At 38.3% G+C, this 23050-nt stretch overlaps 2 protein-coding genes across 2 annotated transcripts; both read left to right on the forward strand.

Moving 5' to 3' along the window:
• Positions 1–4021: 4021 nt before the first annotated feature.
• Positions 4022–7003, forward strand: LOC124165313 (cuticle protein 21-like). Its single transcript, XM_046542669.1, has 2 exons — positions 4022–4076; positions 6142–7003. Exons 1-2 carry the CDS (start codon positions 4065–4067, stop codon positions 6913–6915), a joined length of 786 nt encoding a protein of 261 aa, XP_046398625.1. The 5' UTR covers positions 4022–4064; the 3' UTR covers positions 6916–7003.
• A 6482-nt stretch (positions 7004–13485) lies between these two features.
• Positions 13486–16182, forward strand: LOC124165563 (cuticle protein 8-like). Its single transcript, XM_046543019.1, has 2 exons — positions 13486–13514; positions 15347–16182. Exons 1-2 carry the CDS (start codon positions 13506–13508, stop codon positions 16061–16063), a joined length of 726 nt encoding a protein of 241 aa, XP_046398975.1. The 5' UTR covers positions 13486–13505; the 3' UTR covers positions 16064–16182.
• The last annotated feature ends 6868 nt before the right edge of the window (positions 16183–23050 follow it).

The raw sequence follows: 23050 nt of genomic DNA on the forward strand, positions 1-23050 counted from the left end.
CTAATAATGTCAATCTTTTATTATGGCATGTAGCAATTTCAATCCATATTAATTTCATAATTTAACCAGATTAAAAAAAATGATGAAACTAACAAAGGTGTATAATCGCACAAATTAACACTTTAATACGTCATGTGAAAATTTTACTGCTTCTCTTACTTTGATGTCTGAAGTGAGAGTACAGAATTTCATATCAACCATTATGAATCTATTTTGCTATTCCTTTCTAAATTTTCGTTATTATCAGCCATAATTTAGATTACATCGATACTAAAGCATAAGATGGGACCACAACTACCACGTGAAATCCTCAATATTTTAATATTTCAAAATATAATTACAGCCAAACTTGAGAAATGTTTCCACTCTTTAGAAAACGTATCGATTCGAGCTAAAATCTTAAAAGATTTTATAAAGCATTCAGGTATATTTTTTACCTCTAACGACCATCATCAAATTGGCTGATTAGGGGTGGAAACAAAATTATGGTGAATGATATTAAAAAACCAAATTTGATGTAAAAAGACTACATTACTCTTTTCTAAGGATGAGGGTAGCTTCTAGGAGGTAGTAAAATGAAATGACTTCTTACTCATGACTTGGACAGACCAATACTCATGAAATATTTGATAACTACAGGGAATACAGTCATATTATACAGTTATATATAGTTATAAGGAATATTATGATGTTGTTAAAAAAACATCATGAAAAATAGTAGTATAACCGCTGTAGAGCGATATAACAAAGCATTGAAATATTAAAATTTCCAGATTCATAAAAACTGCATGATTACCACTATATGATTGCCAGCTGAAAGCTACTGCATAAAATACATAGATGATAACGCCAGAAAGAAAAATACTGAGCGAATAAAATAATGCTAATGAAAGCATCGTACAAGCAACCGCCACTTTTTTAGTCGCCACTTTTTCACACGTACCTTAGCAATATAAGCCAATACACATCAATAATATAATTAATCTTTTTTCTTATCATTTCACTAGTTTTAAATCGAATAGGGGACACCATAAACAAAGTAAATAGAATTCTCAGATGAAAAGCGACGACAATGAGATCCTCGGCACGCAACCTGCGGTGAGATGTGACGTATAGGAGTCCATGTCAAAAGAAGAGTGTGATTACGATGAGTGCGGTTAGGCATGTAAAATACACCACACAACACACAAAAGAAATGAACCAAGTTCACACAGCTCAATTTAAAAAGGGTGAGATCAAGGTAAACTACACAGAGACCGAGGATTGAATTAAGGAGATAGGCAAGTTAAAAAACTGGACACCCATTTATGTCATTGGCAAAATTAATACACTAAATCCAAATAGGAGCATGAAATTACTCGTCCAATTAATTTTATATACAGCCGATGTGTAAAAAAAATAGGGAAATCCTCTGCAATCTCAAATAATTATAACCTAATTCAACCAAACAGCGGTCAAAAGACATTTATACAGGAAAATAGCAGAATATATTTTCAATTAATCAAACTTACTCTCGGGAAAGGAGTCAAATTAATGTCTGAACATAACATGTCATATGACAATGGCTGACAAGAGTCCAAAACTATGCATGAGAAAGTTTAAATATGATGTACTTCATACAGAAATTGACTTTTTCCCAGCTGCTAAAAATATTAGACAACTTAAGAATCCAAAGGTAAGTTCCCGGCCAAAGTGATTTGGCATAGATGGTTGGTTTTTCTAGAAGGGTACCTGGCTGGTACTCAAGTGAATTTTATGGATACTTATAAAATCCTGGAGGTACAAGGTAGCCCAGATTTGTTCCTCTTACCATTAATACATGAAATTTACGCACCCATTGCTCAACCAGCCGCAACCTTAAATAATTCCAACTAACCTTCGTCATGAAGCAATCAGGAATATTAATATTAATCAGGTGTCGACCACGGTGGCGGCGGGGTAAAGTCCTCTCTTGCCAAGCAAGAGGCCGCGGGTTCCAGTCCCGCTGGAGTAGATTTCCCTTATCCATGGCATAGTTATTCCTGTACGTGTAATTTTTAAATTTGTTGAATACCCTGATATAAAATGACTGTATTCGGTGATCGGTGAAAAATTTATATAAAATTAAAAAGCGAGAAAAATTCTAATACATATTCTTTCTTTGCTTCGAAGTATGTTCACCTATATACGTACGAGCCAAATCTGACTTCGCCACTCAACGTTAGCAGTAGAATAAAAGTGATAAGGTTTATAAAGAAAAGAATATCAAAGAACTTAAACTTCCTCATTTTTTAATCATAGGCCACGATATATTACTATTCTTACCTTACTTTAGTGATGAGGCATCAATTAGTACAGAAAAATTGAAGAGCCTCAAAGTATGTTCACCTATATACTTACGAGCCAAATGCCATTCAATGTTAGAAGTAGTTTAAGGGTGATAAAATGTGGAGTTTTGGGGGGTAGGAATTGTTTATATCGATGATCAAAATATAATTTAAAGCAACTAAAATCAGCATAAGGGAGGCAGTATTTAGTACTGCTAATTCATTCCAAAATTGCCATGTAATATAGAGTATTTCTCCATATTTAATGACAAAAAAATGGAGACCAATCGGAAATTGATTGAAGTTTACCAAGATCCACTTGGGCTAAAGATAAAGTAAACAACTTATGATTTCTCATTTTCGAATCAAAGGCCACGAAATATTACTATTCTTACCTTAAATTAGTAATGAAGCACCGATTAGTGTGGAAATTTTGAATGGATTACGTTTCGTTCTGATAAAATTTCAATTACAACCATTATTATTTTGTGAAATTTGCAAAGGAATGAGAGTATGATAACTTAGGAAAAAACCAAAATCATTACTCAGGGAAGGGAAAAAATCAAAGGGATTTGAACCCCAACTAAAGAGCTTATACTTGTACCTACGTTTCAGAACAGACTATTTTATTTATAGGGGCCGTATACTTCAATTGAATCATTTTTCCAACACGTTTCCGAAATATTTAAACAAATAGGGTCGTTTCCTATTATTTTTTATTGCCTACATTGAAAGAATATTACTCCTGGAGTGGGTACCCATTTCACGCTTTTAGATTTTTAAATGACGATATCTATTTTTCGCGATTAAATAAAAAAAGAAAATGTTCAAGCGCGCGAAAACGCGACGGCTAAGTATGAATGCTGGGAAAACCCCGTGTGACGTCATTCTGGTTCCGGCCACCGCTTTGTGAGGCCACCTTGGTGCGAGGCTATGAGCGCCGCAGGCTGCTAGCAGGTAGCAGAGTACACTGCTAGCAGGTAGCAGAGTACACTGCTAGCAGGTAGCGCTTGGCTTAAATAAGGATTATTAATACCCTATCAAACTAAGGAAACTTTCCGACCTTAGGCAGTTTTAATAGGTGATTATTAGGACATGTTTCCCAGAAGTCTGTGCCTCATGCATGCATTGGTAATCTCAGACGATGTAAAACTCCTTTCTACTCGTATAGAAACTAGGTCCCTGTGACGTCACGTGGAGTGGCATCGCATGGGCGCCAATCTGGCATTTTTCAAATGCGGTTAAAATTGACCATTGCCATTCGTCTAAACTGGGAATTCTAAAACCAAATAATTTGTATATTATGAATAACTAATTGTGGGTAACGAATCGCAATCGATGCCTTTCGTTTTCTTTGATGAAGGAAACTACCCTATTGCTTCTGACCAAAGTTATATGAAACCGTTTTCAATGCACGCAGAATTCAATAAGATCAAACAGCATGGAGCATAAAAAATATCTATGCCAGGCATCATCCGATACAAAGATTTCCGTTTACTCTATAACGTCAGGATGCTAAATACTGCCTCAAGGCCGATGGCAGGCTATTTGAGAGCGCGGAATTCTTAGCGGTCAGACATGAGGCCGAGACAATATCACGAAGAAGAATCGAGGAAGAGAAACCAGAGTTATTAAGTCAAGGAAGAATAGTGGGGGGTGGGGCTTCGGCAAAAAGGAAAATAAAGATGATCTGTATATAAGGCTGTGCGCCGGCGGCAAAACGCAAGTGCATTCGATAAAGGCACACGAGGAGACAACATGACTGCATCGGTGAGTGACATTTTTCCTCTATGACTAAGTACTACAGGTTTATAACACTCAGACATTCATAAATTACGTTATATTTCGCAAATTCAGGCTTCAAGTGCATCAAATACTCAAAAATTGGCTTTTTTATAGATGGGTTAAATTTCTGTACCACTTCGACAGATTTTTTGGGGGGGACATTGAATTTTATACGATTGAAGCAGTTATTTTACGAGTTACCAGTTACAATTTACTTGGATGTAAAATTAATCTTCAGCAGCACACTTTTATAGAATAAAACTACGTAATATAAACTTTGTTTCCGTTACGAACCCCGCAGCTATCCATAGAGTTCTGTGTTCAGGCAGTGGATTCGAAAATTCTATCGGATCTTCGACTTTTGTTTCAAATACACATACATTGATTGCAATAAGAACACCATTTTAATCGTCCTAAAATAGGTCCTGCGCGAATTTAACCGTTTCCGCGATCACTCAAGTTCACTTTAAAATAGCCACTCCACAACTGAGTGCGAACAGAAAATGAAATGGCAATGACTAAAAAATTGATTTCGCAGTAATCAAATTGATAAATTCGTGGTGATTTGTAGAGGCGACGGACTGCTTAAATTATAAGGAAAATTTTGTACATGGCTTCAGTAGCATCAATGAACATATACAAGCAAAATCCTCACATGGATGAGAAAAGGTTTCCTCATATTCTTACGCAATGACTTATTACATGTAACTTTGTAATTTAAAAATAATATTTTGGTATTTAAGTGTTTCCAGCGCTAATGAAACACCAACTATACTATTTTAGATATCTTATGTTAGCCTACAGACAAGCCCTCTTTAGAAGTGATAGGTCACCTCCCCCAAACCACTGGCAACTTCAAAAATTTCGAAGTATGCTACTGCTTTTCCAACAGTTTCAATACCTCACGTTAGTCCAAGTGCACATTTAGTCACACATGCTGACATAAGATTGCGATACAAACCAACAGGTCACCTCGGAGCCCAGAAAATGAGGGTAGCGCTCTCCCCAATAGACAAAGGGTGTAGCCTTATTTAAAAAATCGTAAACTGGCGTTACTTCACTTATCCAGCCCGAGATGACACATTAAAAATTCTACCAAATAAAATTAACTTTCGATATCCTGCATGATGGCCGATAGACATTACTATCTTCCTTCATAGAGGCTACACTCAACAGAAACTTAACCTTTTCTCAAATAATAACTACAACAAATTTCTGGAAACGAATTCCTCCACCTGTCCGTTCGATAAGATATCTCCTTTAATGAATCGTTTCTGTCGCACCCGGAAATATACGGTGCGGTGTGATGAAACTCTTCACGTCACTCTCTGGACATTTTCTTAATTCAGAAAGCAATAGAAGAATTAAGCAATCACCTTTAATTATGTCGGAATAAACGTTTTCCATGGATCCATATCTATTTGTTTTTCCTTCTCTGATGATTTTCCCTAAATTCATAACTCAGCTTCACTTCTGACTTAGCAAAAATTAATAACATGAAAGAAATCTATCTTTGATTTTCATTAATGCCTGAACGACCAGCCCCCATCAAATAAGACATCCGACGGAAACTCACTTTTATTATGTCTGATTTGCGCTATGCTAACTTAATCCAGTTATTGCCTTGTCATAAGAGTAGCTGAAAGGTAAATTTAAGTATAGTAGGATAGTAACCAGATAAATCAGTCAAAGCCAGCTAAATAAGTAGCTTAAAGTGAGAGAATTCACCAATTTTGATTTTCATGCATCGCAAAATTTTGACCATTAATTTTCTACTACGTACTACTCTCTCTTCACATAAATATTCAATTCAAAATGTTCTCTCAACGCTTATATCATCGCGGTTCCTAAGACGACCTGAGTATTGTTGAGGGCGAATGAGCGTGTTGTCCAATTATTCCGCCCATTTAAACGACATTGTGTTTTCTTTCGCTTTTACAGCTACTTAAGGACCCAATACTGGAGCACACGTGGCACAAACATGTGCCCACTTGATGAATTCAAGTGACAATCGACTCGTTTTACTATGACATTGACATTGCCTTTGCAGATCTACGCCCTCGCCCTCACCTTCGCGGTGGCCCATGCGGGATTCCTCGGCGCCCCGGCCACCGTCGTCACCCCCGCCTTCGCGCGCCTCGCCACACCCGCATACTACGCCTACCACGCACCCTTCGCCTACCACGCCCCGCTCGCCCTCGCTGCATCGCAGACCGCCAAACCAGAGGCCGCCGCTACCGCACCCAAGGAACCCGCCCCGGCAGCAGCCCCTGCTGCCACGACCGCCAAACCGGCAGCCGCACCCGCCAAGGAAGCTGCACCCGCCGAGGAAGACGCCGACTACAACCCGAACCCGTCTTACTCCTTCTCGTACGACGTGAAAGACGACGAGACAGGAGACACCAAGACGCAGAGCGAGTCTCTGGAGAATGGAGTCGTGAAGGGAAGCTACTCCGTGGTGGATCCCGATGGTGTGAAGCGAACGGTGGAATACACGGCGGACGCCGTCAACGGCTTCAACGCCGTGGTCAACATGGAGCCTTCGGACATCGTGGTGAAGGGAGCGAAGATGGCTGCTCCGCCGGCCACCGCGGCCGCACCTCCCGCCACCGCTGCGGCACCCGCTAAAGCCCCCTCCCCCCTGGCATTCTACCACCCGTTCGCACCGCCGCTGGCCTACCACGCTGCGGTCACCAAGGTGGTGCCGGCGCCAGTGACCAAGATAGTGTCGCCCCAGCTGTCGTACACGGCGTCGCACATCTATCACCAGCCGACGGTGACCTACGCAGCCGCACCCCTGCACCACAAGGTCATCTATGCCTAGTCGCCTTCTCTCTAACCCCAAACTGTGGGGTGTAGTTTCCTAATGTCTGTATTATTTTGCTAAAATATATTTTTTATGAAAACGTTGACTCTGTTGTACTGATACCTCCAACCTATAAAAAAACTGTCATCATTGAAGCCACTAAAATAATTATCAGCAAACGCCAAAACAATCGGCAGTAATATCCTTAATCGGCAAGAAAACGATCAGTGGGAAAGTGCGCTTGCCAGACCTGAATGGTATCAGGATCTATTTTTCGCTCAGTCATACAGGCAATGACTAAAGCTTTCATAAAATGGCATCGTTTAACGGTCCCACGCAGTATTTACTAAATGAGTTTAAGAAGGATGCTGCATAAATAAATGAAGAGAGTAAAATAGTCTTGACACGGCTTTTTTTACAGATAATAACACAACAATAAGTCATATTATGCTTGGCACCGCTACCCAACCATGTTTCGGTTATACGCTAGTAACTAGCTAAGTGGCGTCGTTAATCGCGAATACGGCGTCGTATATGAAACATTAACCGATACGACGTAGGCATCCGCCATTCCACTATGTCCTCTCCGCCTCGTCGACTCCGCTGACAGACGGATGTATACTCTCACTACTTACCATATTACTTCGATCGGTATTGCTTAATACCGCAAATCAATCGATTCTACCATTAAACAAATACCATTGTATTTACACTTATTCTCCTTCTCTTAGTTCTTTTTTTGTGTAAATGACGTTAAGCATTTGATTTGATTGATTTCAACTGAATTTCCATGAATTTAATTGCGTCAAATTCTTAGTATTATAGATGGGCAATATATTTCACTTCCAGCATGTAACACATTAAACATAATTTAAACGATCAATGAATATGAAAATAATTTAACATTCGACAGAGAAAAATCTGAGGGTTGTTGACGCTAAGCTGAAATCACCGTTTTACATTACGCAAAGTGATATAAAACCGGATGATATATTTTTTGTATACTAGTCAGGAAAGTTCAATTTATCATCCAATCATACGAAAAATCATTCAATCTTTTATGCTAGAACAACGTTTAACGTTGAGTTACGCAGCACTGTCTCACTGTCAGTAATGCAATCCAAACTATGAAAGGACAAAGCAGCATTTAAGAGACAATAAATACAATCAGATGTAATGTTAATTATAACCCCTGGGGAGAAAACATCTAACAGGTTTGTATCTAACACTTGTTTCAAGTAATTGCGAGGATCCTCTTGAATATAATAAGTGCTGTATAGATTCACTGGCTGTAATTATTTTAGATTCCTCTATCTGAAAGGAGGAACTGCAACAGTTTAATTCACAAAGAAGAATCCTGATCTATAAATGCTTACGGAGAAGAAAATTGAAAGCATAATAGGCCAAATGCAATAACGTTAATTTAATACCTAGATGTGACATCCAGTGCTTAAGTAAAATTTTATCGCTGTTAAACGTAAGTTTTAGACAATTTCAATCAGGTATATCAAAAATACATAAGGAAAATGAAATAAAAAAGAAAGGTTTGAAAGTATTTACACCTGTATTTACTCTCAAAGATAAATATTTATTTTTTTATTATCATCGATAAGAAGTTAAACACTGAAACATTTTAGACACAGGCCAAATAGAACAGAAAAGTCTCTCTGAATACCTCAAGAGATATTGGCGTCGCCAAGCCTTGGGCGACATTGTTCATTGTAACAAGAGTTACTACGGTGTTAACTAAAATAAAACGGAAATAACAATGCAAATAATTACAAGGGAGTTAGAAAAGCCATCAGAACATAAACTATGAAGGCATCATTCAAAAGAATTTTAATTGACCTTAAAGGGCCTGTTTTGTGATTAAAATTAGGCATTAGGATCATCAGCACATGACGAAATGCACCATGATGTGGCAATAAACTAATAATTTACAAATAAGGGACCTACTTAAACAAGTAGACCATGTGACGACCGAGGCATTGGCCAAGTGACACGGTCTCCGATCTATATTTACATGTTTCTGTGGTCTAGGGAGTCCATTGGAGTTTGGTTTCAATCGACAGGAGTCGTGCATCGAAACTCAAGCCGCAAAAACATAAAGCGGAGAGTTTAAATTGCACTAAGTGCTTCACGGTTGATTAACACAGAAACAATAAGTTATTACTGCATTAGGTGGAATGTAAAAAGTTAATATTTATGAGAAAAAGCAACGCCTCAGTAATTCCATTGCAGTACTGATGCTAAAATTTGACCAACCAAAGGCTAATCAAAATTTTAATTATTAACGAACGCCTATTAATTACCTCAACTAAGTAATAAACAAACTAGTGTCCCAATAGGTTTTCAGCCCTTCATTAAAATCAGACATTTGATAAATGGAGGCAAATCATAAGGCTAATATAAGACTGGAAATTAAAGAATAAAACTTTGTGAGGTTAACTAGTGTATTTAAATAGCCACGACCCGGGTTTCGTAACGTAGTTGCAACTTCACGTAGTTACATATTCTGGTGAAGTTGTAACTACGTTACGAAACCCGGTTCGTACCTATTTAACTTCAAAAGTAAACCTAACAAAGTTTTATTCTTTTACTTCCAAAATGGAGAGGTTTCACATAGTCAAGCCTGAAGTTGTCACTAATATAATACGATTATATTAGCCTTCATGCATTGAGCAACCATTGATAAAGAAAGAAACGGTTGCAAAGAAAAAGTAGCCCCACAATTGCGACTCAATACACATAAATCTCTTCGTCTCTCTTGAGGGATTTACTGCACATCAAGTATTCTCGAAAAATCACTGGTTCAACGTTAAAATTTAGGCAACTAAAGAGAACAAAAGCAATTTTAAGAAGAAAATAATTTTATCAAACTAAACGCACGAAAATAAATAAAAATTATCGAACTTTAGCAAACTAAAAAAAAAATTCAAAACAGAATCTCGTTTCACACTTCATTTGTTATCTGCCTAGCAACAACTCGTCAGCATTGTGACATGATCGATTTAACTTACGCATAAAAAGTTCATACATAATATCCCACGAAAAGTTACTTTTTAATAGTGTTTGCAATGGGATATTTTCTCACTCTGTCTTCTTAAATTCAAGCTAATGACTATAAAATACGATAATGTAACAAGAGGCAATGACGAGTTGATTCACACAGGTGGAGTAATGGGCAATATAGCAATTTCTGTTAACTAGCGGACGAGCTGTGACAGGGATTTCATATTTTCGCAACATCTTGTGAGAATTAAAATTAACTCAATCCTATTAGCATACAAATGAAACAGGGTAATTTCCCAAAATACACCTAACACACCCAATGTAATTCATCGTTTCTTAACATTGATACGGAGTAAAAAAATCCCCAGTAACAATTTCCACAGCGTACGAAGGATTTATATCTCTGCATTCAAATTAATTTTTAATAAATTCTCTCAAGCTTGGTCACAAGGATAGTTGAAATTAATTATGCGACTAAGGTACTCATAAATGAATTAAAGTAATGCGTAAATTTCCTTGAAATAGTTCTACTGCAACGGAGAGTGTGACTACTAAGAAAAACGAGGTATTTCAGCTCAAGTATTACACAGGAGAAAATACATTATTTAACGTCCAAAGGAGCGATTCCCGCTTACCCAGTGTAGCTCGAATCCTAGAACTCAAAGCATAAAAGAGGAACGTTGGGAAATCGTCCAGTTTTAAGTGCTCCCGGGAAATTATGTAAAGGTACTAAAGTATTACGACTTCTGGCGCCATCTCCTCAGTTCTTTCAAAAGCGTTGGGCATCTCACACGCGGACTTCAGAGATAAAGACAAACCCGTCTGACTTGCCTGCAGGTATCTTCACGGCGAGGCAGAATTCAAAAAAGATTATTCACCTCACCCCACCCACCCGTTTCGCACTGCACACGAACAAGCAACAGCGAAAATGCTACCCCTAAATTAGCGCCATTAACAGGCTACCGCTGTGACCTAGCCCCTCCTTGTAACAAGAGAAAAAGATCACACACCTTGGGATTTTCTAGGCATAATTATGCGCAATTAATGAAAGTTTTAACTCCATTACATTCTCTCAAATGCAATGCCATAAGACGGTTTCAAACTAATTTAACACTTTTGATAATCGAAAGAACTTCATTTTTCAAAGAAATCTTTTGTAAAGTCATAATTTTTTAGTATTCCGTTCCCTTTTATGAAGCAAAGTAATTTTTTTTTCGGTGAGAGGGGGGTGCGGACCCCCTTGACCTCCACTAGCTACGCCATTGATGGCAGAAGAACTTCGTGCAACTACTAACACCATGGATGAAATGCACTATCAAATAATCGTTTTTCTCTGAGGGGAATCGACCCTAGGACTCTAAAAAGCCATTTCAGTATTTAACATTAAAGGACACGTATGCAGTAAATTTCTTAATGAATTCAAATACAATATACTTAAGTCAGATAAAATACAAGCTTTTGGGCTATGTTGCTATGTCAATTGTCGCGTTAATTGACGCGGAGACAGCCGAAAAGTTTTAATTTAACATGACGTATACCCGAGAAAGTTTTATCAAAAATTATACAGTAGTAGTTATGGAACACGGAAAAATTAATTATCAAATTAAAGAACTAACTAGTATTTATCCCATTATCCAAACATAATAAAATTTGAGAAAAAATTAAATAAAAATAATGACAGAGAAATTGAATAAATACATGAAATTTTATTTCATCACGTCTTGTGCTCATGCGATTGTGTGCAAATGAAAGCAGGCATGTTAAGTAGCTTTCACATCTCTTTACATGACACACCAAGATTGCGCAATTGGATAAGAGCTAAAAATAATACTTCCGACGGTAAGAGAAATAAAATATTTCTGGTAGTAAGGGTGGGAAACACAACGTTAAACCTCCTTCAAATACGACATCGAAATTTTGAAATATAAATCACTTTCAACAGGAATATACGATAGATTAATTGTCATCTTTTCACCAGGAAACACTCGAAGAAAATGATACTACTTTCAGCAAAGCAAAAGAATAGTAACCAATGTAGAAGTACATGAAAAACGTTAATTTTAATTGTAAACAGGGCTAATGCATTACTTCTGATAGCAATTATTTAAATTTGGGAATTAAATTGGATATATTGTTATGCTTGATAGACACATGGATTCTGACATATAGCAAAATTAACAAAGCTTGTCCGGGGATTGACAAAACGGTTGCTAGTAATACCTTCGCCAATACAAACGGTCCACCAAGCTGAATCACAGATGAGGTGAAGAAAAAAACCTTTCGGATATATAAAAATACGATTACTTCTAAAAAAATATTTTTACGAATATTTTTGAAATCTCTTCATTGAGATTTTGGTGAGTGATCAGGGAATAAATAATTTGAATCTACAATGCATAAGGTATTATTGCGAGCTTCACGTTGATCGACTCGAGTCTTGGCTTCAAAGGCGAAGATAAAACAGCCAACAATCATAATGACCAGGAGGATGATTTTGTGTTTCCTAAAAGAATTACGGCAATAAACTTGCAGACGAAAATTTATCGACGATGTATAGCGGGAGAAAAATCCGATTGACATTAAGGTTCTTCCCTCGAACTACAAAAGGACTATCATAAATGCTAGGTGGAGCATCCTTACGGCATTTCCTTTTAATTTGATAACGGCAACGTGTCCTAACACCAAACGCCTATTGCGAGGTGATATGTAATTGTAGACGGTCTAAGAAAGTTAAAAACATTGTAGATAAAGTAAAAACAAGGTGACGCACACCAAGGCCTATTAATGGGATGTGAATGATATAAAAATACGACAGTGTTAGAAACTACCTTGAGGTATTACAGTCAGAAACTACAACGGGTCCAAAAGGAATTGAATTGCAAGATGGATGGAACGTATTAATATAGGCTTCACGTGGATGGTCTAAGAAAGTTAAAAATACTGTAGGTAAATTTTAAAAAAGTTGACAAAGAGTGGGATGTGAAAAATATAAAAGTTCGATAGCGTTGTAAACTACCTTGAGGTATTATAGTCAGAAATTACAATGAGCTCAAAAGGATTTGAACTGCAAGGTGGATAGGACTTACTAATAAAGGCTTCACGCGGAACGATTTGGGTCGCGACATCCCAGACGAGGATAAAAGAGCCGAAAAATCAACTTAAAAAAAGAGTTATAATCACCACGGATGGATTTTTTCCCCAAAAATACGGCAATAAACTTGAGACTGAAAATGCCACGAAGCGACATCGCGGGGGCAAAAGCGGATGCTCTAGATGCCGGCGAAGGTCGAGAAAAGAGAAGACGTTTATTTTTATTATTTCGGGCGAATCGGAGGCTGGGAGTGACCAAGAGGAGCTGGGTTGAGTAGTCCTCGTTGCGACACCTTTGTCCCTCGAGGAGACAGAGGATGGGAGCTGGATGAGTCGTCCTCCGAGAGAGGGGGAAGGGTTAGTATATGCCTTCTGGGAAGGGGACAAATTCGGGCGACAGGGGAAGGACATCTGAAAAGCTCTGGATGAGTATATAAAGGCCGGGAAGAACACTGAGACATCAGATCATCCTCAGAAGAGAGAAGCTCAAGACACAAGACAGCACCATGTACAAGGTGAGTCAAACCAATAGGGATAAAAGGACAACGCCTAGTAGCAGAGGCTGGTTTCACTTTTGAGCGCGACAACTCCCTACTCGTTCGCTAATGGATGGGGACTCGAATTTACATCTCAAATTTCAGCCAGTATACTCATCGTCATCCAAAGCATTAATCTAGTTGAAACAACTTTATTTAACTCGGCGCGACAAATAGGTTATGACCTTAGAGCTGCGTATTCTAGTTAACAAAAACATAAATCGAACTAGCACAACTTGTCGTAGGAATGGTCGAGAAAAGATCACTAATATTTCAATTCTAGCCCACACAATGGACGAGAGCGAAGTCTAATGAGTGTCTTCTAATTTTGTTTTAATTATAAAGTTCTATTTTTCTACAGATCTAATGTTACGCACTTCCCGTCGTGTTTAGAAACAAAACAAGTCGCACAAATAATAGCTTCGGTAGAAAATTTGCTATGCCCTACATTATCAATAAAAAATTCCACCACATCGCGCCGGTAACAATTCTAGATACATGTAAAATCGATTTTAGGATTGATACATAGAGCTGTGGATGATGGATTTTTTCACGTGTGCATCTGGGTCGAGGTATGTCAAGTTAAGAATTTGTACATCTAGGCGCTCGAAAATATATCTTAATTCATGGCAAATTATTCACCATCACAGAGATTGGTGTTAGGGAGTATTGTGAAGTATTCAGATTGATCATACTGGCCCTTGAAACATTGCGATTCCAGCCAAAATGATACCTATTCTCATCATCACACAAAGAGACGTCTACTATCGAAGCTAAAACGATTCAAGATTAGGGCTCAACCACCGATTTTACAGCCGTTCATAACCGGACAACCGTAAAATTACGCCCTCTGAGAATAAAAACGATAAACTAAATCCCGATAAATTGAAAATCTAAATAAAGCAAAAGAATTTTGACATCTATATTCAGGGAAAATGCATATAGGTACGAGGTGTGTTCAGAAAATGCACAGGAATATTATTTTATTTATATTTAGTTGTTCACTACATTAATATTGTCGCCTACACAATAGGCCCCATTAGGCATCATGACCTTGCTCTAGTATTTCTTCCAATCCTCGAAATACTTCTCTAACTCGATCTTTGGGAGAGCCTTTAGCTCTGTCTGCGATTTTTTAAAAATGTCATCTATGCTGGTGAAACGACAGCCCTCTTGATTTTTGGAGAAAATAAATAGTCACACTAGGCCATGTCTGGCGAATATGGAGGATGGAGCATCGTCATATTATCGTTTTTGACCAAATATTCACGAACGAACAACGAAGTGTGAACCGAAAATCGCCGAGCTCATAAAAACACGTCTTAACTTTGGCGTCTGCCATCAAAGTAAGCAATGATTACAGTTGAAAGCATTATTATACTTAAGGGGGATGTCTACCCACAAAATATTTATTTTTACTGACAATTGAACTATTCCAACTCCAAACCTGCGAAATTTAAAAATTCCCGTAATTTTCTGAACTGAAGATGTACATTTTATAATGCCCTCAAGCTGTTAAACTAAAATCTTTTCCAAAATAATATTACAAATAAATTTTTATTCCTATCCTTTCGGCAAAATATCACTGATACCATGTTCTCCGTGTCATTTTGAAAGTTATCCATCCTAATTGCTCCATCAAATTCAATTCTGAATTACTTAATCGAGTCACCAGTTGTTTCCAGCCTAAATAGTTCGGCGAGGTACATCTTCTAAAATCCTCACGCTGTCAATCTAAAAATATTCCTGATATAATTTGACAATTTTCTTGCTCAAACGCTAACTAAAGGTTTTTCCTTCTTACTTTGCAGCTCATCGTCCTCTCCGCCCTCGTGGCTGTGGCCAGCGCCGGATTCGCACCCATCGCCTATCACGCACCCGCCGTCGCCTACCACGCACCCGCCGTCGCCTACCACGCACCCATCGCTTACCACGCACCCGCCGTCGCCTACCACGCACCCATCGCCGTCAAGGTCGAGGCACCCAAACCCGCACCCGCCAAGCCAGCCGCACCCAAGGAAGACGAGGAGTTCGACGCCAACCCAGCCTACTCCTTCTCCTACGACGTGAGCGACGCCGAGACCGGAGACACCAAGACCCAGTCCGAGTCCCTGGAGAACGGAGTCGTTAAGGGCAGCTACTCCGTCGTGGACCCTGATGGCGTGAAGCGCACTGTCGAGTACACCGCCGACGCCGTCAACGGATTCAACGCCGTCGTCAACACCGAGCCGTCCAACGTGGTCATCAAGGCGCCCGTCGTCAAGGCCGTCGCACCCGCTCCCGTTGCCGTCAAGGCCGTGGCCGCCCCTGCCGTGTACCACGCTCCAGCTGTCGCCTACCACGCCCCCGCCGTCTACCACTCTGCTCCCATCGCCTACCACTCGGCCCCCGCCGTCGCTTACCACGCCGCCCCTGTCGCAGCCAAGGTGGTGTCCTCACCCCTCTCCTACAGCACCTCACACTTCTCATACCACCCTCAGACGGTTGCACTGGCCGCCGCCCCCGTCCACCATAAGGTCATCTACTAAGTCGCCCGCTCGAAAAAGACTTTCATCGCCCGTCAAAATGTGTGTCACGCGCTATTTATCGCTCATCCTGTATACATGAGAGTATGATCTGTTTTATATATTAAAAAATATATATACCACGCACTGAAAAAAGCCTTTACTTTTTTTGCATGTACCCTTCATGCCCATAATCCCTCGGCACAAACATTTACATTAAGTATCAATTTTTGTTTAAATTGTTGAAATACCACTTGTTAATCAAACCTGAGAGCTGTATTGGAAGGTAGAGTAAATATTTAAATGCGATAAATGTTCAATATTACCACAGTAATATACCACAAGAGACAGTAAAGATATTATTTTTTCAAATTCATTAACAATATCTTTTGGGTGAGATTCACAATATAATGAAAAATTCCACTTCGTCACCCTTAGACAAAGCGAAGAAACCACATAAAACGCAGGCGAAATGGTACCCGCGAATACCCTCACCTAGCCTACCAAGTAGCATGCGTTAGGAGAGGGTACATCCTCGCCAGCGTTTTATGTGATTTTATGTATTTCTTTAATAGGTACACATTAGCTCCACAAAGTCAAACGCCTGGTGGTAAAACGAGTTAAAATAAACGAATGAAAAGCCTACCCATCCAAGATAAAATACACCCACAGAATACAAAAACACACTAATACGAATATCATACGGCTAACAAATAAAATTTGAGCCAATTAACCCAATTTCTTACACTCTAAATGAACACAAAGACATCAACCAAAAATCGAAAAACAATTACTGTTAAAAATTCTAGTATTTGCGGGGAAGATCTTGAAAATTTCTTCAGATGGCCATTCCACTCCTTCATTCCTCTATGCTGGAAGGATTTCTTCAAAATTTTTGTTTCCTGCATCTTGAACTTCATTGTGAATTTATATTCATTCATTCCTATGTAGAAGAGAAAGGCCAGCTACTGACCTGTTTCCTTCCAAGTCCGCTCATTAATAAACGCTTCGTAGGCGTCACGAGTCTATTTATGGTTGAATTTAATTTTAACTCGCCGAGGAACAATTGCCCTAAAAAATTCTAGTTTTTGCGGGGAAGATCTAGAAAATTTCTAACAGCCATTACCTTACCTTCTAGCAAATCTTAGCTGTGACACTGTTATCCTTTTAGGCCTCCATAGAGTATACCTTTCTACTTTTCTTTGATCTTTAGAGGCTTTTCAATATCCGTTTTACTATCAGGATCTCACATTCAGATGAATCAGAATTTCATTAACCAAGAATCGAGGAATAATTACTCTTAAAAATTTTAGCATTTGCGGGGAAGATCATTAAAATTTCTTCAGGTAAGTCGTTCGCTTCGATTGCTTTTCTTTATCTCAGGATTGAGAAAATTAGGATTTCTATATCCACAGAGGATCACAGGCCAGAGTAAATGAATACTGGCTGACCACGTCGCAGCCTAGGTGGTCTCATCGCCCGTCCCTCCTTAGAGCACCTCCAACTTCTTTCCACTTCTCGGCAGTGGTGGCCGATCCCATCGCCCTTAAGGTTATCTACTTGCAGAGCCCAAAGAATTCACTTTCATCGCCCGCTGAAATTTGTGCCAAGCGTTATTTACCGCTCATCTTGTACACGAGACGTGGTCTGCTTTACAAGATGAAAGCAGGCGTTATGTAGTGAACTGCTAAAATACTACTAATTTAAAAATACTAAAATTAAAAAACAATTGGCTCATGCAACAAATTTTTTAAATTGTCGATTATGATCGAGCCTAAAATGTACACCAATGCTTTTTCCGTTTTTATACATGTTGCCTAATTCTCGAGGTGTTTGCGGCGAAAAATCGTTGAATTTAACCCTTTCGCAGATGAATTGATGCTGTCAGGAGCACATGCTGGGCAGCGTGTATCGGCTTCTCAGCTACTCCTCGGACTCGCGAGATTTGCTGTTGTTTAATCTCTTTTCAGCAATTCCTTCCTGATCGAGTAAATGATCCAAACCCCAAGTGACTTCACCAATTCTTGAAAATCGGACCCCACCCTTCACGTTTTCTTACATCAAGTAAGAGCTAAAGGTTGAATGGGCAATGTTTTCATAAAAATCTCAGGAAAGGATTAAAATTTTGCTAGTCCCACAATAATGTATTCACTTGCCACAGGTTTCGGTCAACCCTCGTTATAGGTCGCAAGTGGACAAATTATTGTGGAACTAGCATATTACTATTCTTTCCTGAAATTCATGAAGGATTAGCACATCAAATCATTAGGTTTTCGTGAAGTAAATCAGAATAGTATTTACCATCTACCAAATTGTCAAAAAAATTGAGATATCGCCTCTGACTGAACGACCCTTTATGTAACTAAAATTGCAAGGGCCTGTTAACGGCCAATAATAGTTTGTTACCACTTTTTAGCAACCATTCGTTACACATGAAAATACTTCTCCCGATTAACATCGGATACGGCATACAAATCTCAGCCTTGAGACCTTTCATCATACTTTATTTATTTCCTCATTATTTGAGCCGCATAAAATCATGCTTTACTTCAAGAATACTATCCTAGAACTTTTTATTTGGTAAAATATCGTCGAAATTTTAAGTAGTAAATAAATTTCCAACATCATAGTAAACGACATTTCTAACACGAGCTAAGGCTAATTTAATGTTATCGAAAGAAAAGCCAAAGTAATGTGCTGGTTAATGGGCCCAACAAAACTTTAAAAGAGTAAAACATCCTGAAAAAAACACAAAATTAATGCTCGATACTATCTGATACTACCTATTTCATTGTACGAGGCATATTCATAGTGTGAGGGTCAAAAGGGAGGAAAAAATATACTCATATGAAACAAATTTTATTGGCACTTTTAGTTAGCTACATATCTACTTCACTTCTCTACATAATCGCAACTCACTTCTAAGCATTGTTGTGCTGTAGCACCAGCTTCGTTAGCCCCAAAGAAGCTCGCCGCCTCAGAGTTGAGCCAAATGAAAACGCCACTCTTGAGTCCCTTTGGAGCTCTGAAGACCGTTTTACACAGGGCACGTACTTGCACAATCGGACGTGTGTACGAAGGCGCAGGCAAAATTGCGCTGTGTAAAGCGATGCATTGATAGAACACATGCGGGAATGCGTGGATGGGAAAATAGCCCTTGTTCTAATTTCGTTCATGCATTCGGGCAATTCCACGCCGTTTTAGAAATTAATGCAGTTCTTACCTGCGTAATTCCGTGCCCCGTGCAAAACGGCCTTCAGACCACCCATTGTACACTCCTGACCTTTCACCTAGCGACTCTTCCAGCACTTGAAACAGTTTCTCCGTGGAAAACGTTTCGAAACCGCGGAGGACCTTAAGAACCCACTTCATAGCACAGTTAAGCAATTAATAATAAATTCAAAATGTATGCTGTGCTAAATTTTCAAAAATAATAGGTACTTTCAATATAATAACGACACCCCTCACATTTTGTCGAAACCGATAATACTCATGAAACAGTCAAGAAGAAGGAGACATCAGAATAACTATTCTGACGCTTAACATTACTGCAAAAATAAGAGTCTGAGCGGGAACAAAATTACTCATTGTACAAATATAAAATAATAAAATTTAACGTGGCGGTGCTAATATGTTAACGTAGCTTCCACAATTTTTCAATACGCTTCCTTAAAACTATATATGCCGTATAATCTCTATTATTTCCATGAGGCTTTCACCTTTAGGCACAATTGTACCATCTAAGTTCCATAAGTACAACAACTGAAACGTATTCAGGCTGCTCTTGCAACATAATTATACCCAAAGATGGTACACAAAACCTTACATACACCCATACAACTTGCCTTATAAAAACATAATCAAGCCTTTACGGTGATCTAATTTCAGTTATAATAATATTTATGAAAATAATGGGTACACGAATCAATTAAGATTCATTATTTTCCTAACTTTGCTGTATGCTCCTGTTTCATTGGTGGTTCTTCCACGTACAACAGATGTGCACCTCCAGGGTATAATCAGCAGTAGAAAATACATTTTTAAATTGGAAATAATAGCTGATATGAAAAGTGTACATCAATGGTAGCTCAGAAGGATGTAGAAGCATAAGAAAAAAGCAGTATATGAAGCTCGCACGAGACCAATAGTTTCAAGCACCACCGAAACACACGCTTTTATCGATTGGTCAATTCAAATCGTACCTTAATATACATACGATTACAATATCACATTTATCAGCCCAATGGATTGGGTGTTATTAATGGGAAATATCAAAGAGACGTAAATATTCATTTTACTCATTCATCACTTTGAAGGTTTCTTTGGCAGATCCAAACACACACGAGTTTCTATTTTTAAATAACAGAACGGTAGAATATACTTTCTGCTTGCCACCTGCAATCATTAACCTGACCTGTCTCCACGAGAATAACAACTCGTGACTTTGAAGTGGAAGATTTCTGTATGGATTCTTGAATTCAATCTGAATCATGCGCAAAAATATAATATTTAGTGGAATATGCTACTAGGAACAAATTATAAAACTTGCCACAGCGATGTCTGCGAAAAATGTAGATGATTAGAGGGTATATGATAAAGATTTACATTTCCTTTAATAATATAATTATGGAGAGAAATTAGCTTGTAGTTTTCCCAGCAAATGGTGAAAATTAGCCAGCCCTAATTAAGCAAGGGACGCACCGAAAATTAAAAGAGAGCCTGCTATCACAGCCGATGAGAGAGCGCAGTGAGATTCAAGTATAAGATCACGATCGTAGCGCTCATACAATTAATTTGATCATAAGTAATGCTCCGACAAAATAAAAATAAAGCTTACACCAAAACAGTTGCATTTTGAATCAAAACCTGAAGCTTATACGAGGTGGAAGGGCTCTATATAAGCATTGAAACGAAGTTCTTTTCATTTCTAATAGTTACATTTAAATTAAGTTCTAGTTAGAGCACGATGGCTGTGTTGAAAGGAGGAGATACACAATGAATAATGTGCAATGAAAATACACAACCTTGGTAACTTTTCACTGGAAAATTATTTATTGATACGACGCGTTCCGACGCTGAGGCGTCATTCTCAAGTACACATCATCGTCGAAACGCGTCGTACCAATAAATAATTTTCCAGTGAAAAGTTACCAAGGCAGTGTATTTTCATTTCAACATGGAATTTCACAAAGTACAAGCCGAATCCATTGAGTAATGTGCAATTGAAGATAAAAATATCACAATAAAGAGTTTGGAAAAGATTTTCTCAATAATGATAGTAAATATTAGGAGTTAATTTCATATACAAACTAGAGAGGGGAATACATATTGATAAGATGGTGGGAACATTATTTAAAATGTTGCATTGTGACGTGAGAAATATTAAAGAGAGTAGAAATGAAACCAAAGAAATGACCAAGTGGATTATGGTTCGTCCTGTGTTAGAATATGCTACTTCGGTGTGGGATCCTCATGGTAAAACGGATATTTTAAAGCATAAAAAAGCACAAACAAAGGCAGCCACGTATACCCAAGGGAGGCTTGAAAGGGGGGACAGTGCTCAAGCTAAGATACGGTGTTTGGGATGGAAACCATAAAAATTAAGGAGAACCATTAATAGATTATGTGGGGCCTATAAGGCGTTCATAAAAGAGCGTACTTGGAAGGAATTAGGCCAAAAGCTGGACTTACCCTACTACACAGGAAGGGACGGTCATAATTTCAAAATCAGTACAAAAATTTCAAGAAAAAAGAAACACGCATTTTGAAGAAATCCTTCCTACACAGAGGAATAATACAGAATGATAGCCTGAAAAAATTTTTAACATCTTCCGAGCAAATATTAAAATTTAAAAAGTATGAGTTCCTCGATTCTAGGTTGATGTCATAGAGAGCGTTAAACATTGGGTTATTAGTTGGTTCAAATTTCATTTGTCAGTAATAAAGTTTTCTTTTTAGTCCATTTTTTTATCCAATCGGTGTATTTTTTCCTTTAATTTTCTCTTCGGTAGATTGGCTTTGCATTTGTTTATTTTAATTTTCATGTTGCCATCTGTAGCAATATGTATTGAATAAAGAAATAAAATCCATCGACTCAAGAATAGGAATAAATTTATAGAATTCATAAAATAACAATTTATCGGAGGCTTCACGAAGTAAATTCTCCACATGTGGGCTATTATGAATTAAGTTCCAGAGATCCACAGAATAACCAGAAAGAAAAAAAAAATTCATTCGTAAAAGCTCTTGGTGACCTTAAGTTTGAAGAAGAGATTGATGAACTCACACTAAATGATTACATCTTACTCACGAATGGCAATATCCTTACCATATTGCCATCGTATTCACAGAAGCAATCCAACATATTAATTCATACTTTTCTCCATACTCGTAATTACGCCAACGCAAGCGACGAGCCCACGCTTGATTGCTTTCGCAGCTTGAACACCCAGAATGTCGTCTCTTGAGATAAAATCTCTTCCCTAGCGACTGAATAATTTAGCTGTCCCTCTCAACGGTTTTTTTTTGTAATCCGCTACCGATAATGACCATAAACTCTTGAATTAACCAGCAGACGTAAAAAAGTGATGCAATTTGGACAACTTCCAGCAAGGTCAGAGGTCGTGAATACACGGGCAAAAAATATTTAAGACGTTGATGGCAAAAAACAAAATGCTGGAGATCGTGTATGGTCTTTTTCGGAATATAAAACGTCTTCTCCCCTGGTAGCATGAAAAAAAACTTATTGCAGTGAAGCATCATGAAGTGCAATCTCTAAACGTCTCAATTATGAGACATGCTCAAATTCAAATGAAACACGCGAATTCTCCGATATTTAAAGAGACAAAAGCAGGAATCTTACATTCTATTTCTCAGAGAAAATGTAAAGTCATAAATACGCGCTGATTTGAGTAATGGAGAGCAAGTAAGGATAAAAGTTTCAACTAGGAAAATTATTGCGGCTTTTAAAGGTAATGCCTAGTTGAAACGCAGTCGTGCAGTCTTTACGCC

Source organism: Ischnura elegans, chromosome 9, assembly GCF_921293095.1.
Source record: "Ischnura elegans chromosome 9, ioIscEleg1.1, whole genome shotgun sequence".
NCBI classification, from domain to species: domain Eukaryota; kingdom Metazoa; phylum Arthropoda; class Insecta; order Odonata; family Coenagrionidae; genus Ischnura; species Ischnura elegans.